Source organism: Theobroma umbraticum, unplaced genomic scaffold, assembly GCF_002168275.2.
Source record: "Theobroma umbraticum cultivar Fairchild unplaced genomic scaffold, ASM216827v3 scaffold_51.0, whole genome shotgun sequence".
Classification (NCBI taxonomy): Eukaryota; Viridiplantae; Streptophyta; class Magnoliopsida; order Malvales; family Malvaceae; genus Theobroma; species Theobroma umbraticum.
The window spans coordinates 7,502,976-7,518,619 of record NW_018397260.1 but is presented as its reverse complement, the minus strand read 5'-3'; the positions used below and the strand labels follow the sequence as shown (position 1 = coordinate 7,518,619).

At 36.6% G+C, this 15,644-nt stretch overlaps 4 protein-coding genes across 5 annotated transcripts in view; 2 read left to right on the top strand and 2 right to left on the bottom strand.

Annotated features, from left to right (window-relative positions):
- LOC110416186 (U-box domain-containing protein 43-like) overlaps positions 1–516 on the top strand; it is a 4,852-nt gene extending 4,336 nt beyond the window's left edge. The window contains exon 4 of the mRNA XM_021428069.2: positions 1–516. This exon is cut by the window's left edge and continues 1,308 nt beyond it. Within this exon, the coding sequence (XP_021283744.1) occupies positions 1–269 (269 nt within the window). The 3' untranslated portion in view covers positions 270–516.
- A 622-nt stretch (positions 517–1,138) lies between these two features.
- Positions 1,139–4,332, bottom strand: LOC110416187 (F-box/kelch-repeat protein At5g42350-like). 2 transcript variants are annotated; one of them, XM_021428072.2, is made up of 3 exons: positions 3,879–4,332; positions 2,677–3,204; positions 1,139–2,589 (listed from the first exon to the last, which is right to left on the bottom strand). In XM_021428072.2, the coding sequence occupies exons 2-3, from the start codon at positions 3,118–3,120 to the stop codon at positions 1,378–1,380; spliced, it is 1,656 nt and encodes a 551-aa protein (XP_021283747.1). In that variant the 5' UTR covers positions 3,121–3,204; positions 3,879–4,332; the 3' UTR covers positions 1,139–1,377. The 2 variants fall into 2 exon arrangements, with proteins under 2 accessions (XP_021283747.1, XP_021283745.1); XM_021428070.2 differs by having other exon boundaries at positions 1,139–3,204; positions 3,879–4,329.
- Positions 4,333–5,955: 1,623 nt separating this feature from the next.
- Positions 5,956–9,251, top strand: LOC110416807 (TLR4 regulator/MIR-interacting MSAP protein). The gene is made up of 9 exons (XM_021428903.2): positions 5,956–6,182; positions 6,407–6,433; positions 6,556–6,635; positions 7,327–7,399; positions 7,700–7,757; positions 8,213–8,264; positions 8,415–8,439; positions 8,516–8,607; positions 8,943–9,251. Exons 1-9 carry the CDS (start codon positions 6,087–6,089, stop codon positions 9,004–9,006), a joined length of 567 nt encoding a protein of 188 aa, XP_021284578.1. The 5' UTR covers positions 5,956–6,086; the 3' UTR covers positions 9,007–9,251.
- Positions 9,252–9,783: 532 nt separating this feature from the next.
- Positions 9,784–14,368, bottom strand: LOC110416607 (putative protein phosphatase 2C 27). The gene is made up of 4 exons (XM_021428631.2): positions 12,897–14,368; positions 12,090–12,284; positions 11,293–11,498; positions 9,784–10,672 (listed from the first exon to the last, which is right to left on the bottom strand). Exons 1-4 carry the CDS (start codon positions 13,086–13,088, stop codon positions 10,117–10,119), a joined length of 1,149 nt encoding a protein of 382 aa, XP_021284306.1. The 5' UTR covers positions 13,089–14,368; the 3' UTR covers positions 9,784–10,116.
- Positions 14,369–15,644: the final 1,276 nt, after the last annotated feature.

Sequence of the window (15,644 nt, the reverse complement as noted above, 5' to 3'; positions counted from 1 at the left end):
TATGTGAGGCAGAGGGAATCAAGCCAATATTCGACGTGTTACTTGAGAAACGAACAGAGAACTTGAGGAGAAGAGCAGTTTGGGTAGTTGAGAGACTTTTAAGGACTGATGAAATAGCCTATGAAATTTCTGGAGATCAAAATGTGAGCACTGCACTTGTTGACGCCTTCCACCATGCTGACTACAGAACCCGGCAGATTGCTGAGCGTGCCCTGAAGCATGTTGATAAGATCCCAAACTTCTCTGGAATTTTTCCAAACTTGGGATAGAATTCTTGCTCACGCCTTATTTATAGTTGGATGAGCATAGCAACCTGTATGTAGTTCATCCTTTGCCAAAAGCTGTCACCGTCCATATGTGGATTTGTTTTGCAAGGGATTAAGCTGTGGTTTGCAAGGGATTAAGCTGCAAGTAGATATCACTGTATATGGATTTCCCACTTGTAGAGGTTTTCAAGAAATTGTTCATTTGTTCTTAATGATGTTATTTTCATTGATCTTCATTTCTTTATACGAACTCCTATTGTTTTGGCATTGAGTGGTATCGGCCTTTAGTTCTAATAATGCCTTTTCAGTTTCTGGATATGATGATCACGGCGTTTTATCATCTGAAACTCTTTGCTTCAAACAAAATTCTATGGTGGCGGATGTTCATTAGTAACTAGTAACGGACTACAGCACGTGCAACGATGTCGAACAAATGCCATTCAGATATCCATCATGGCACGGATTCCATATCCAGGGTTCACTCTTTTAGCAGGATTCAAGTATGATGTGTTCACAGATTCACATCAGTCCCGTGTACTTCGATTCAAAGGTGAAAAGGATCGAATGCATCCTCATTGTTCACAGTACCTGGACAATGGGAGGGTGCTGTTCGTTCAAGTACATTTGGTTCGAGTTATCAGCAGCATTTCGTTTGTACAAGTTTAAAAATCAGAACCAACCTTTACCACACATTTGAAAGGTGCTTTCAAAGGCTCGTTCTTGACAAATTTAAGAACTTTCTACATTAGAAATTGGAATTTCAGTCTGTTTTCTCCCCTTTCCCAGAACTGAACTTGATCAAAGAAAACAAAAGCCAATAAAATGAATTAATGAACGAGGCAGACATTTATCATAGATGCAACAGAACAAGATGGAAAAATACATGATCAATTTATGAACAGTGGAGAACAAATTACAAGACTACAAGTGACAATACCTCTGGCTACTACTGAATAAGAACCAGAAACCAGAGGTAGTCGCCATTCTACAAATTGTTGAAATTCAAAGAAATAAATATGAAATTCGCAGGTTGAAATGTGCGCTCAAAATCCCCCAATAAGCAATAATGTTCTAAAATTTTCTGCATGAATTATGGTGTATTGCAAAGACATTATAGATGTAGCACGGCCATTGTCTTAGTCATGCAAGAAGAAGCATCTAAATCATGAGCCATGTGATTTCTAGAAATATGGTTCCATTTCATCCCCATATCAGACACATCACAGACAGTGAAGAAATCCAATACCTGACCAAATATTTTGAACATTTCAACCCCAAATACTAAGTTCCTGTCAGCAACAAAAGCAGGATTCCAGTCCATTGGAGCATCAGGATGTACAGAGACCTCTGTCCATGTAAGATACATCTGATCTAGCTCCCACATTTTTCTCACGGCCTTGTTTCTCCGACCAATTTGCCCATCTCCCTCACACCAAGAGACAGAAAGCATTAGCAAGCGACCGTTACAAGATACAAGTTTCGGGTAGTACTCATGAACACGGGGAGGAAATGTGGAGGTTTGGATTCCAATCCAGAAGCCTCTTTCTATGTCATAACCTGCTAACTTGTCATTCTCTGAACAAACATAAAACATCCCATTACAAACAACTCCAGCACAAACAACCCCGAAATCTATAGGCAGCTTCTGGATTTCAGTCCATTTATTTGATACAGAATCGTAGATTTCTCCAGAATCTAGTGGCTCATCCCAAGACCCAAGACCTCCAACAGCAATCAACACAAATCTTTTACAACCCTTTGTATTTGATTGTTCACTTCTTTGTCTAATAAACTTGTATGATTTTCTATTAGGAAACAATGAAGGCTCATTTTCATCAAAAGCATTTCTGTATTGACGTCTGAGTGAAAGCCTGTGAGGATCCTCGTAAACATCTGACACCCCACCAACCCGTGATCTGGGAAACCGCCTATCATGTCGATTCTGATGGCTTTGAATGACCAAGAATTCTGAACTGACCTCAGATATTCCTAAAATAGGCATTGATCTAGCATACCTCATAGATGGAGCCTTACGCCAAGATTTAGTGAGTGGGCTAAAGACCAACACACCTTTGTGTGTCTTGAATGAGCTCCTATCCACCCTCCCAAAGTTGGTTAGGCTTGAACAACCTCCAACAATATAAACATCATCCTCAATACTGGCAACAGAGAACATGAACCTTCCTCTGAGGATATCAGCACCAATCTTATGCCATTGATCTTGAGACACATCCAGTGCATGTATCTCCCCAGAGCAATAGCCATCTTTCACAGCACCAAAGAGAATCAACCATGGATCCTGATATGAACCTTCTCGTCTCATCTGCAAAAACCGAGGAGTTGTAGTCAAGTATCTCCATTTCTTGCACACAAGGCGGGCATTCATAAGACTGGTCAATGGTAGTCTCACCAAGCACATCTCTAAGATGTCATCTGGAAGAAAGATATGCATCCTGCTGTTTCGTACTGATTCCTCAAGTTCTAAATCTTTTCTATTGATTTTCTTCCAAAACTTCTCCTTCACCCCATATGAAAAGCAATCAAAATTATTCTCCTCGGTGCCACAGATTGTTTTGTACACCTTTCCTTCTTCACTGGCACTTGACCTTCTCCTACTACTTGGATCACCAAATTCCTCACCCGTGTCAGCACCTACTTTGCAACCACCACCTCTACCATATAGAGTAAGACATTTCAATGAAATCCCTCTCACCTTATCCTCTTCTTCGCCTTCGCCTCTATGGTTTTTTTTCCTCAACTTCTGGCTAACACTCCTCACAAGCCGTTTCGACACACTCAGAGCCTCGAAATCCTGACGAAGCGATTCCTCCCCACTCACATTCTCAGCCAACATTATGGTCTCCTCCTCTGGGCATGCAAAGGTGCACACCCATTTCTATCTTGCTAGCTGCATTCTGGTTACTTACACTCTTGCCATCTACAAGAAAAACGAGCTTATGAGATTGCAGCCAAGCATGCACGCAAAAGAAAAACATATATATATATATATATATATATATAAACACAAAGCTATGAAATAACAATTCTAAAACAAGACAGGATGAAACCCTTGCCTGCCTAGACTGTTATTGAACATGTTAACGGAGAACAAAGAGTCAAGCAGAAAAAATGTTTCGGGCAAAGATAACATAATTCCGTGACTTGATTTGAATCACAAGACTCTTTAAAAGAAGGAAAAGACATATGAAAGCAAATCAAGGAGAACCAAATTGAAATTGATGATGCAAAGAGCAAAAACAAGAACCATAATGATACCATTACATTGAACTTCCAGATATACATGCTGAAAGCAGTACATTAACGAAGAATTACCATGAAAACGAAAAATTTTCAAATAATAAACAGCTTAAACGGACAAATTCTCGTCTACAGATCCGTAAAGTTCATTTTCTAATTAGAAGACTCAGTGCACTCGTCTCGAATCAGACCCTAATGAGCAAGGGTGGAGAGGAAAAAACAAACAAACTGATGAATCAATTTGTTTCAAACCCAAGTTCCAAAAACGGAAGTCAATTGCAGTATAAAAACAAAAACAAAAATGGAAATAGTGTGTCATAGTACGATTCACCGACAACGAGACAAGGGACTTACATTGCAGGAAATGGAAAACCGACACCGTCCGAAGAAGAATTCCAAACCCGGAAAATGAGAAGATGGAAAAATAATTAAACAGAAAGGGATCGATGATTCGAAAAAGCTTTTAATCCACAGAAACTGGATCGACAAAAATGAGTGTTTGGTTGGTCGGGGCTCGAATTGGTAAAGCGACTCCGCACTGATTGAAAAAGCGACCCATCAGCTCTTCGCTTTCCCGTTTGGCATTCTCTGCCTCTCTTTTTTGTAAGCATTCTCCTCTCACCCGGTTCCCATCTTATACGACCCCGCTTTCCCAACGCTTATCGTGCGAGCCGCATCACAGCCGTCTATTCGCCACGGGCACGGATTTTGAAGATGCGTTAAGTGCGCTCTCGTCTCGATGACTCAGCAACTGTGAGGTTTCCAAGGTAACAGCCGGTGACGCTTTGCTTTCTTCCAGTCTCTCTTTTTCGTTTTTGTTTTCTTTTTTTAAGTTAAGCTTGAAACAATACTGAATAAAAAATATGGTTCGGTTGCTTTAATTAGGGCACGTTGGGTGCACGTGCGAGGTTTGGTTTTGCCTTAGTCGGTGAGTAAACAAAGCGGAAAGCTCGGCGGGAGAGCGGCGGTCAATTTTCTACGTTGGTTGGAGGTGTGGACCCAAGTGCCTGTCTAAAGGAGTCTTGACTATAGGCTCTCGATGATTATTATTTTGTTCATAAATATATGTGTGCATGGGCCCAAGTTTTAAGATTTTTTAAAAGTTAATTTTAAAATTTTTTGTTTTATAAACTAATAAAATATAGTTTTAATATTTTAAAAATATTTAATAAAAATATAATATTTATTAATAAATTAATTAATCAATTCAAGTGCATTGAATTCGATTAAAAAAATTATCTTAAAACTCGCTTCGTAATAAATGAATATAATAGACAACTTGATAATAAGATATTTCTATGTATAAACTACACTTAATTAACAGTGTAGTTTATAAATATATGTGGTCATGGGCCAATTTTTCGGGGCTTTTTTTAAGTTAATTTGAAAATTTTTATTTTTTAAAAATAATAAAATATTGCTTCTATATTTTTAAATATATTTTAAAAGTATTCAATAAAAAATAATATTTATTAATAATTAAATTAATCAATTCAAGTGGATTGAGTTCAAATTAAAAGATTATCTCCGTAAATATTTTTATGTATAAACTACACTTAATTAATATAAATTATTTTTAGCTTTTATAAAATATTTTGAGTTGAGGATTGAATTATATTTGTCTTTTAAATTTAATATTTAATAAAAATATAATATTTATAAACAAAATAGGTTAATCAACTTGGGTCGAATTGCACCTCTACTTAAAAATTTATAACCAAATTAAACCTATAATATATTGGATTGTCAACATGGACAAGTAATCGTAGTCATCTCCACTCACAGAACTACACTAATTAATATCAATCACTCTTTTACTCTTACGTAGTGGTTGGGTTGAGCATTGAATTCCACCCTTATTTAAGTTTAAAAGAGTATTTTAATAATTTCTATAACTTTAATTATTAAATTGAATATTTTAATTATAATCTGAATACTTAATCTGTAGTTAAGTTATATGTATATATATATATGTATATACACAACTATACATCTTTAAGTATTCATAAAATGATTAGAATCAATATCATTTAAAAAAAAATCAAAAGTAATTAGTACCTTTAAAATGTGATATAAATCAGTCACTGTAATCATCTTTAAAATGGGCATTTAGTAACTAAAGTGGGAATATTTTCACATTATAATTTTAACATGAGAATTGGAATTTAACAAATGCAAAAGGGTTTATGGAGAAAATTCGATTTTAGTTAATTATTTTTAATTATTTTAATAGACATATAAAATACGAGTTTATATTTGGTATTTTGTTAATGTATAATATTTATATTATCATATAACTATAGAAGTAAAAAAATTAAAAAAAATTTAAATAAATATTCTAAGAATCATGATAATTTATCTTTAAATTTATTTATTAACTGGATTACAGATATTTAATAAAGTGCCAGTATCTAGATGGGATCAAATATTAACTCCGATCGCTGCCCCGACATAGGACCCTTTTTTCTAGTAATAGCCCGAACCCGGATCCAGGCTCATAAAGCAGCTCCACACGACCGTGCGAAAGGAAAATTCCGGATTCGAAAGAAGAGCAGGGCGGAGATGGCACGGTCCTTCTTGTGGCTCGTTTCCATATTCTCCATTTTCTCCATAGCCTATTGCATCGACGACAAGTGTGCTGCTTGCAATGCCGTCGCGGTAACTTTACAGTTACAATATTCCCTCTCTTTCTCTCCTCTCCTAAGTCCCATCCCATCGTTGCCATTTCCAACTCTGCATCTGGAAATAGCAACGGAAAGCGTCGAGAAAATTTTTCTGTTTCACCCACCGATCGTTTGTTGCTTGAGAAAAATTAAGATTTCCAACTAGACTTGTTCGTGAAATAATCAGCTGATCGTTTTGCTTTGTTGGATGTTTTGCAGGCAGAACTAGAGATTCAACTCTCTAAGGTAAGGACTAAGGACTAGGGGCTTCTCTTCTGAATACATTCACCTTTAAATCTATGGCAGTTCAGTTAATATCTTGAACGAAAGCGAATTCAGCAGTAATTTGGTAATACTATTACATGTAGGAAAAACCAAGGAATCATTTGGATATGAGGCATCGTTTGGACTCTAAAGGTCAACGCCAGGGAAAGGTCATTGATTACAGGTATAATAATCTGAACACTTCCTTTCAATTTTCTGGGAAAACCAACTTTGCGAATGTGCTTACATTAGTCTGGTTACAGAGTTTTAATTCATAACGGAATTAGCAATTTCGCTTTCTTTGTTTGGTGTTGGAATTAGGATTGATGATTGATCGCCAAAACAAATCAAAGTGTAGCAATAGAAACCAAATGAGTGAAAGATCATAGTAAGAGAAAGCAACAGAAACAAGTGAAACGTTGAACTTAAGCTGATTAAGAGAGAAATCAGCTTAATAGAGAGATCACACAACACAAACTTATGCTGAAAATAGGGAAGAAATTGATAATGCGCGTTTTGACAAGGGCCGGTAGTTGACATTTGATGACATTTCACTTTTGTTACGAAAATCACTAATTGTTGTTTGGATATTCCCAATGGCCCAGCTCTGTCATTTGAGATTTGTATTATATGCACCCACTAAAATCTAGAATGCTGGTTTTAAATGCTATAATTCCTTCTGTGTAATGAGTTTTAAATGTGAATTTTTTTGTCTAATTGGGTGGGACAAATTCATTGCTGCTTAGATCTTTCTGATCATTGACTATTAATGCATAGATATGGCATCTGAAGCAGGAATACTTACTCTTCTTCAATGGTTGATTCCCCCATAGAAGTGATATCTCTTTTAAAAGATTTATCTTTGTTTTAATCAGGATGAGTGAGCTTAGAGCTGTTGAACTTTTGGATGGGCTTTGTGAAAAAATGCAAGATTACACTCTTGAAAAGGTAGCTCCTACTTGGACTCTATTTCTTCATCACATTTATTCAATTTTATTTTGGAGCGCAAATCTTTAAAAGGGTTATATACTTGATTTATGTTTCCTCAAAAATTAACAGGATAGTAATCAAACTATCTTGTGGCAGCTTTGACATAATATGCGAATTTATAGTTTTACTATTGTGTTTGCATGTAAAATGTTAATATTCTCTGGCAGCTGTTTTTTGGTTGATTGATGGTTGTGATATAGCTGATCTAGGCATGTAGGTGCTAATATGTTCAATATCTGTTTTTACTTTGCTTTGCAGATAGATTCATCTCGACAAGAATGGATCAAAGTGGATAACTGGGACATCCTCACTATTGGTATGCATTCTTTTGCTTTAATAGCAAGTCCAAGTAATCTAATTGTGGTTGTTGCATCATAAAATGGCTAGTAAAGTCTTTGATCAATCATAACCACTAAGAGAATTTGAATTCATATGTTCCCCTGCAAATGTGATTGGTCCCTTATTCAGATTTTGGACACTTAATTTCAAGTGCTTGATCTTTGTTTGATCATACATATGCAAATATTGTTAAGCTACGAGGAAAAAGTTGCATATCCCATCTCTCTAAGGACTTTGCTTGATATCTTCTAGAATTTCTGTATTTCTTCCTAATTATTCACTCAGCCATTTTTGTTTTCTATACTTTCATGTGAATGCCTGCCTATACATGTAGCATGTTTGTAGAGATACACTTAGTTTCTAATTCTTTTGTTTCTGTTATGTTTCGTTAAGTTCTAAAGTGTTTCCCTATTTTTGCATTTCACTTGATAGATAAACAAGAAGCTAAGGCATACTCAAAAGATATATCCTCTTATTGTGGAAGGTGAGACTGCATGTAGTTTGCACTATTCCTCTTATTATGCATCATTTATGGATTTTAATTATTTGCTAGTAGTTTGTGTGATATAAGATTATTCAAAGGCTAGCTACATTCTATTAAACAAGTTTAACCCTTATGTTTGTTGTGGTTTAGGTTATTGGAGGAAACTGAAGATGAGGTGAATCCTCAGTCCTGCTTGTGAGCTTATACATATGTGAAATACTGACTCTTACATTGATATCAAACTTGTGCAGTTGACAGAATCGATAAAGCAAGGATCCATTAAGGGAGGAGATGTAAGCAAAGTTCTGTGCCAAGATTTGAGCAAGCACTGCAGCAGCTTAAGGTATCCCTGATCTTATTTGTTATTCTTTGCCCTCTCTTTTCTACAAAGGTAATTGTAAAGTCTACATTTTGACCCAGCCTTAACTGATGCAAGTGGGGACTTGGGAGCATGTGTTGCCGGTAAAGGGGGGATATTTGTTCAGTTGTTCTTCTCAATCATTACTGCAAATGTTTCATTCCCTGCATGTTACCAGAAACCAGTTTTTGGCCGTATACTATAACTCTATGTTATTCTGATTTTATATAGATACTTTCCTGCTTACTTTTGTTGCACTTGCAATCATAATTGGAAGGTTTCTGGTGTTCTGACTTCTGTACCCCTCCTTGTCTATGCAGTGGTAGCCATTCGGTAGATACTGATGACGACAACGACGACGACGACGACGACGACGAACTATAAATTATTAAAATCATCATGGTTCAGCTGGAGAAGAGTTTCTATAAACCAATTAATTTTTTATGGAAAAGGTTTCCTTGTGTTGCAGATTCCTGAAAGTAGTGTGACTCTGGTTAAATGAGGCTTCTTTCTGTAACTTAAGCAAAATTTTGCTCTTTGGATCATGTATCCATTGCTTCCTACTTTAAATTTGTTACTCATGTGACTCTTAACAAACCTCAACTAATCAAATCATTTTTTTTTCCTTATTACCTCTAGGATAACGCTTGTTAATTGTATCTACACCAGGTGCTGCTTAATTATCCAAAACCTCCATTTAGAGCAGCCTCTGTGGTCTTGGTATTGGTCCTGTGGGAACATGGTTCTTTTCTTCTCTGTACGAAGGATATATGCCCTGCTTGTGAATTTATTCGGCTTCTTTTTCAGTTCCAAACCCTTTCTCTAGATTCTTTTGACAAGGTGGAAATGTTGGACGTTCACATTTTTAACTCCAAAAAAATGCTTATAAAGTGGAGGAAAGTTTTTACTTATAAATTTAAGACCTATCTCTCTTAGAGGTGTGAGACACGTGACAAACAAATCCTCCCATGGTAGAGAAACAATCTAAGATGGAAAAATTAGGACATATGTATAATTAAAATGAACTATTGTATCATTCCACCGTTTCATGAACACCATGAAAAACCAGGAGATGAGAAATCAGATTTGCATGTGGCTAGTTATGGCAAATCTTTCATTGTAAATACAGGCAGGATACCCAGATAGCAATAATCAGTAATGTAAACAATGGTCAATGATAGCAATTATTTGATTTAGTGAAGAGTGCTAGAACATATCTCTCAAGATTCAGTTTATTTACACAGGAGTGAGCAGATGAAGAGGAAAGAAAGACGGGTTGAACAAGGAATCCTGCCAATCGGTACAACATTAGTTATCTCAGATGTGCAGGATTTAGAAACTCAAAAAGAATCATATTCGACATGACAAGGACGTCCCTGACTGAGGATGAATGTCAGCCACGGTGAAGGTGCAGCTACTTGGGGGAAAAATGCCACGACCATTTCATCCTCCAATGTGATTATGCACAACCTCTTTCAACCATCCCCTTTCCCATCAGTTAGAATCCAGCACACCTTTTAGTAAATTCAGCCCTTCTGCTGATATGCTCCTCCGAACACGGGATTGTGGTATCTCTATTCGAGGCGGAGGATCAGCAGAGAAACATACCACAATCACTGTTAAATTATCACAAGTGTTGCGCTTCAGTGCCTCCCTGACAAGCTCTCTTGAGCATCTTTCGGGATCATTATGAAGCATCAGCTCTTTCCTTGCCATAGTCACAGCACACTGGCTGCTCATAACATCCCACAGCCCATCACAGCCCATTATCAAGAATTCATCCTCCTCAGTCAGGTCTGTCTCCTGCAGCTCCGGCTCTGCACTTAAGGGACAAGCAGATCCTTTGGGGCCCTTCATGTGCCAGTCTCCAAGAGCACGTGCCACAGATAATTGGCCATTGAGGTAGCCATCATAAATGACGCCACCAAGTTTCTCAATTCTTAGTCTTTCAGATGTGCAATTAGGTTTGTGGTCCTTGGACATTTCAATTGCCCTACCTCGCCTTCCCAGCACAGCTCGGCAATCCCCAGCATTTGCGATTATCAAGGTCCTATGAAGAGAAAGTAATATTAGAGTCTTTGAGGTAGTCAAATCCTGACTTTCAGAATGCAGAACATCTAAAGACTCTCAAAGACTGCAAGTTTAGTTATGACCCAAGCACAATCTTAAACACAACAGTGGCTAGCTTATCCTGAGGATGCTCAAAGTAGAGCCAGAACCAGATGTTTTGTTTCTCCTCTACCTCTAACTAGCTTTTACTAGGCAATTAAAATTCATTATATTATAAACTAGTTCCCACTTAACCTCAAGTGATGAACCCTATATTAAGTTTCTAAGATGAATAGGATAGATTCAATTCAACATGGCATGCGAGTTTCAATGTACTTGAACTTTAACAGAATTGCTTGCACTGTTAGAGAAGAAAACTCTTCAAACCTTAGCCTTCTGTTCTTGCTTCTTCTACATTTTACTTACAACTAATTCTGTCAAACAAATTTGACAAATGATAACACACCATTCCTTGTTTCAATGCAGCATCTTATGTCATTGTCAATGACCCAATGCACAGCTTGTTAGGGCATCTCAGACCCAAACAAGGCTGCTAGAAGAGGAATTATGGAAACAATGTAAAAAATGAACCTTACTAGTGCAGATCTGTGGTTCAGTTACCTTCCAAAAATAAGTGCAGTTAATGCAGTGGTGCCGGATGATATATCAAGAGAACTAACATCTGCAAATGCATAATCGGCTTTGAGAAAAGCATTCTTGATTGCCTTCTCCACACAAATTGGAAAATGAGAGTCTTCAACTATGAATTTAAGGATATTTTTCCTAATAAATATGGCTGCATCCGTTCCTCCATGACCGTCAAAAACCTGTCCATGTGTTTTAGCAAGAATCAATTCACAAGTATGGCCAACCATGTTTCCTAAACCACCTTCAATGGTAATTGTACATATAATAAAACTGACGTGTGTTAACACCTTGAGCTTAGCCATGAAGTAGCAAGTTCTATGGAGGCAGCAGATAGAAGAGAAAAGTAATATTCCTCTATGAACAAGGAATCATGTAACGTTCAAAAACTTGGGGAATTGCTACCATAAGATCAGGCAGCAGTTTACATTGTCAGAGACAATTATGCCCCCAGTTCCTATATCTTTTTTTTTTCTCTTTTTGGTCTAAATAAAATCTCCAGGTTCACTTTCCTTAAATTCGACTGTACCTCAAACATCACAGCTAAACCTTCCTCAGTACTAACCACCTTTAGGTAAATATATTGAATGATATAGGCAGAAGTTATCTATGAGAACACATGTTTTTCACTACCGACTAACAACCATGCCAGACAGTCTGAAGGAGGTAAATAAATCAAATGCCACATAATTAGACAAAGTTCACATTTCAACAGAAGTTTACTTATTAACCACCCTGGGCAGGTCATTTATGGTAGATTCTAAAATGCGTACCCCGTAAAATGCTCCTGGAGAAGGGAACTCAGCAGTTGCCCCCAGATATCCAATAAGATCATCTATACAAATGTGTTCATCTTCCATATACTGTTTTGGTCCTATTTCAGCACAGCTTCCTGATCGCAGCACGGGCAAAAACTCGGTTTTTTCATCAGAAGATGACTTATGGACTACAATTCCAACATCCAATTCCTAGAGAAGAAAAAGTAGTAGTTAGTTGAAGCATATCAGAAAATGATGTGTGAGAAAGCAGAAATACTAAATTTCTTTATAACTACAGGAAGATGGAAAGAAAAGAATATCAGGAATCTGGCAGCTACTTAGATTAAACTGGTGGCTACAACTTTATAATTCTGATTTTATCTTCTGTTACTTTCAATACAACAGAACATCAAATTAAAAAAAAAAAATCTTGCTCAAGGTGATGATTTCAACAAAATATATCAGTTTTAGAATTTCTCTAGAGGATAAACCTTATTTCCATCTAAATAGTCTATCAAATTGGAGATAGTGATAAAAGTTTATGCAGCTCAAATGCAGGTGTACAAAGCCTTACAAATGCCACTTCAGGATGATATCATTTATTCAGAAAAAGAGTCACCAGGTTTTTATAAGCGAAAAGAACCTAGATCATCAGGATCCAAATGGAGCACAATCCTTTGTTGATTTTCCAAGAAATTTTGAACTAATTAATAAGCTGTATGATAAAAGTTTCAGATCTTACACCAATTTAATAGTCCTTAAAGTTCAGGATCCTAAAAGTCCATAATAATGGAAAGAGGGATTAGAAATGATCATACATACCAAATTAGCCTCTGCAATCAGCCTCGCTGAACTCACACAATGGCGCATAACTGAGAGGTGGCGTGGAGGTTTCCCAAGTGAGACTTGTTTTACATTATCTAAATTTTCCCTTTCCATGTCTGCTACATTGTCCTTGCTGTAACCACCTTCTATGATTGTAAATGGAGGGGAAAAATCCATACCCGCAGCCATATTCCTTTCCCAACCATAAATCAAAGACCTTGAAGAACCCTTCCAAGTTTGAAGTTAAAAAGAAAAACCCTTTCTCTAAAATTCTTAGAGCAACTTCTCAAGAAGGTCCAAAACAACCAAATTCTAAAGCAATCAGCAGAAATTGTCAAGCGGAATGCTCCAAATAAAGCTTGATGATTCAAGAAACTGCCGAAATTAAATTTCTTCAGACAAAAACAAAGGTCGACGGAGATAAATAATAACTAATAAAAATCAGCAAGCAATCAAATAGGTTCACGAAACCCCGAACTGAAGGAATCTTATATTGTGCGCATCAAAGTTCCTTGACAACAATTCAAAAAGCTGGGAAAACCAAGTAACATTCAATTCGTTGCGGGAAGCTGTAATTTTTCTAAAATATCCAACAGCAAGGAACCGGAGTCAACTCCACATATCAAACTACCCCTACCCAGATATTATCAAAAAGGAAAAATCCAAACTTTTTATGATGACTAGGCCTTCAATTACCTTCGATCAAGCAATCCAGCAAACCGTCTAAAAACTGGATTTTTACGATAACTTGAAGCAGTTGCCAAATTTGAAAAGAACCCCAGATCATAACTCAAAAAATTCCCACCAAATCGGTGAAAACAACAAAGAACATCAGAATATTCAAAGTGAAAAAAAAAAGAAAACAAAAGAAGAAATGAAGGAAGGAAATAACAAAGCTCCAAGGATTGGAGGAAAGCTCTGAAGAAAAGCAGAGAAACTCTCACAGAGGTAAATATGATGATTCTTTGTGCTCTGCCTTTTCTCTTTCTTTCCCTTTTTTCTTCTTTTTTAGTATTTCTCGTCTGATGATCCAAGCAAGAAAACCCCCAAACAGAGAGAGAGAGAAGCAAAAGGTGTTCAAAAAGAGAGAATTAGACAATGAAAAAGAAAGAAACTTGTTGTTGTTGTTGATGTTGTTGCTATGTGGTTGGCCACCGGCGATTCCAGGTAATCCGGTGGATCTTCTAAGCTGTCGCGGGACGAGGATGGCGTTAAGCCACGTGGCTTTCAATCATTGGCTTGTACCCTTAGTTGACCGGATGGTTTTTTCTGGTTAGTTGCCGCCAGTGCTTCCCAGCCGTTGGATCTCTGTCCCTGCCCCTTTAACCCTTGAGAGATATGAGAGGTTAGGTTCGTTAACGTCCGTTAACAGAGCCTCGGATTCCCGGGGTAAACGTGGCGGTATTTCATTGGAAGGAAGGTGTTACTTCGGCTAAGATAGAACTGGAACCAGAGCAGTTGCTTTTTTTCACTCCACTTGAATAAAAAGATCACTGACGTGATGATGAGGAGGCGATTGAGAGCGATGCCAAACATTCTTCCATCCCTGCAGCCATCTCTCATCACCGTTAATTTACTTTTAGATTATAATTAATCCGTATATTGTAGTACTATCATTGATGGTATGGTCGAGTTTTCTTTACACTCTACATGCTACGCATACTCTGACAGGCTGATATTGATTATGTTTACTACATTTTATTTTATTGATTTTCATTTTGGCTAGCAAAATTCAATTCAATTAAATTAAGAGGTTTGTTTTACGATAATCATCTTTTATCGTCTCAATTTAAATCGAATTTTGATATTTAAAATTTAAATTCAAATTGATTAAAAATAAATTACTAATAATATATTTTTATATAAAATATTAATAATGAAAATGGATCAAATCTATTGATAAAAATTTCTTTAGATAATTTTTTATTTTAAATTATAATTCGATCAAATTTAATTAAAATTTTTTTTAACCTTGATGTATTGTTGTTTGTTGGAAGGATTGAAATTATAACTCGGTAACGAGTAAGTAAAGAAGGTCTTAACCATTTACTCCTTTAGGCGGCGGGAATTTTTTATTTAAAAGAAACAAGGGGCGAAGAAGGAATTCAGTGGGCGACGCCCTTTGGATATTGCCATGGGATATCAACATGCTTCGCTGTTGATGATTAAGTTGAAAAACAGGTAGATGTATTTGTATGTCTTCTTCCTTTAAAATTATTAGCTGGTGATTGTTAGTATGTTAGTGATTGTCACGTCCCACGTGTCATAATCAAAGCACATAGTTTGTGAGTATATGAAAATGGTCATTGATTAATGAAGATTTAGCTAATTTATATTTGAATTTAACGTTATTATACGCTAATGTAAAGATTTGTAAGAATTTTCTTTATAAAAGAGAATTACTCTGGGAAACTGAACTGAGCCTTGTCCAAAAAGAACAGTATTGGGCCTGAATGGTGGGTACAACCCATGGATAACAACTCTTATTCCCTGTAGGAAAATTGGGCCTAATTGAACTTCAGCCCAACTTCACCCGACATGCGTTTTTCGAAAGAAAAACTGGCAAATTCTTTTGCGTTTTTAGTTCTTTAAACCTTTTAGCACTAATTAAGGAAGTCAATTAGAGTTTATGAGTAGAATGAAGATGTATTCGGCTGTAAGGACAGAAGGTTAGCAAATCTATTCCTGATGGAAAAGCAGAAGAAAAGGAAAGGAATGAGGAAGATGTTGGGCTGGAAATTTGGA

Excerpts from the sequence above, each read along its gene's own strand:
- LOC110416187 (XM_021428070.2), bottom strand. The coding sequence starts at position 3,120 with ATGTTGGCTGAGAATGTGAGTGGGGAGGAATCGCTTCGTCAGGATTTC.
- LOC110416607 (XM_021428631.2), bottom strand. The coding sequence starts at position 13,088 with ATGGCTGCGGGTATGGATTTTTCCCCTCCATTTACAATCATAGAAGGT. Across the intron at positions 12,285-12,896 it reads TGATTGCAGAGGCTAATTTG|GAATTGGATGTTGGAATTGT; the intron begins GTATGTATGATC and ends TTTCTTCTCTAG. Across the intron at positions 11,499-12,089 it reads CTCCAGGAGCATTTTACGGG|GTTTTTGACGGTCATGGAGG; the intron begins GTACGCATTTTA and ends ACACATGGACAG.
- LOC110416807 (XM_021428903.2), top strand. The coding sequence starts at position 6,087 with ATGGCACGGTCCTTCTTGTGGCTCGTTTCCATATTCTCCATTTTCTCC. Across the intron at positions 6,183-6,406 it reads CTGCTTGCAATGCCGTCGCG|GCAGAACTAGAGATTCAACT; the intron begins GTAACTTTACAG and ends GATGTTTTGCAG. Across the intron at positions 7,758-8,212 it reads CTGGGACATCCTCACTATTG|ATAAACAAGAAGCTAAGGCA; the intron begins GTATGCATTCTT and ends TTCACTTGATAG.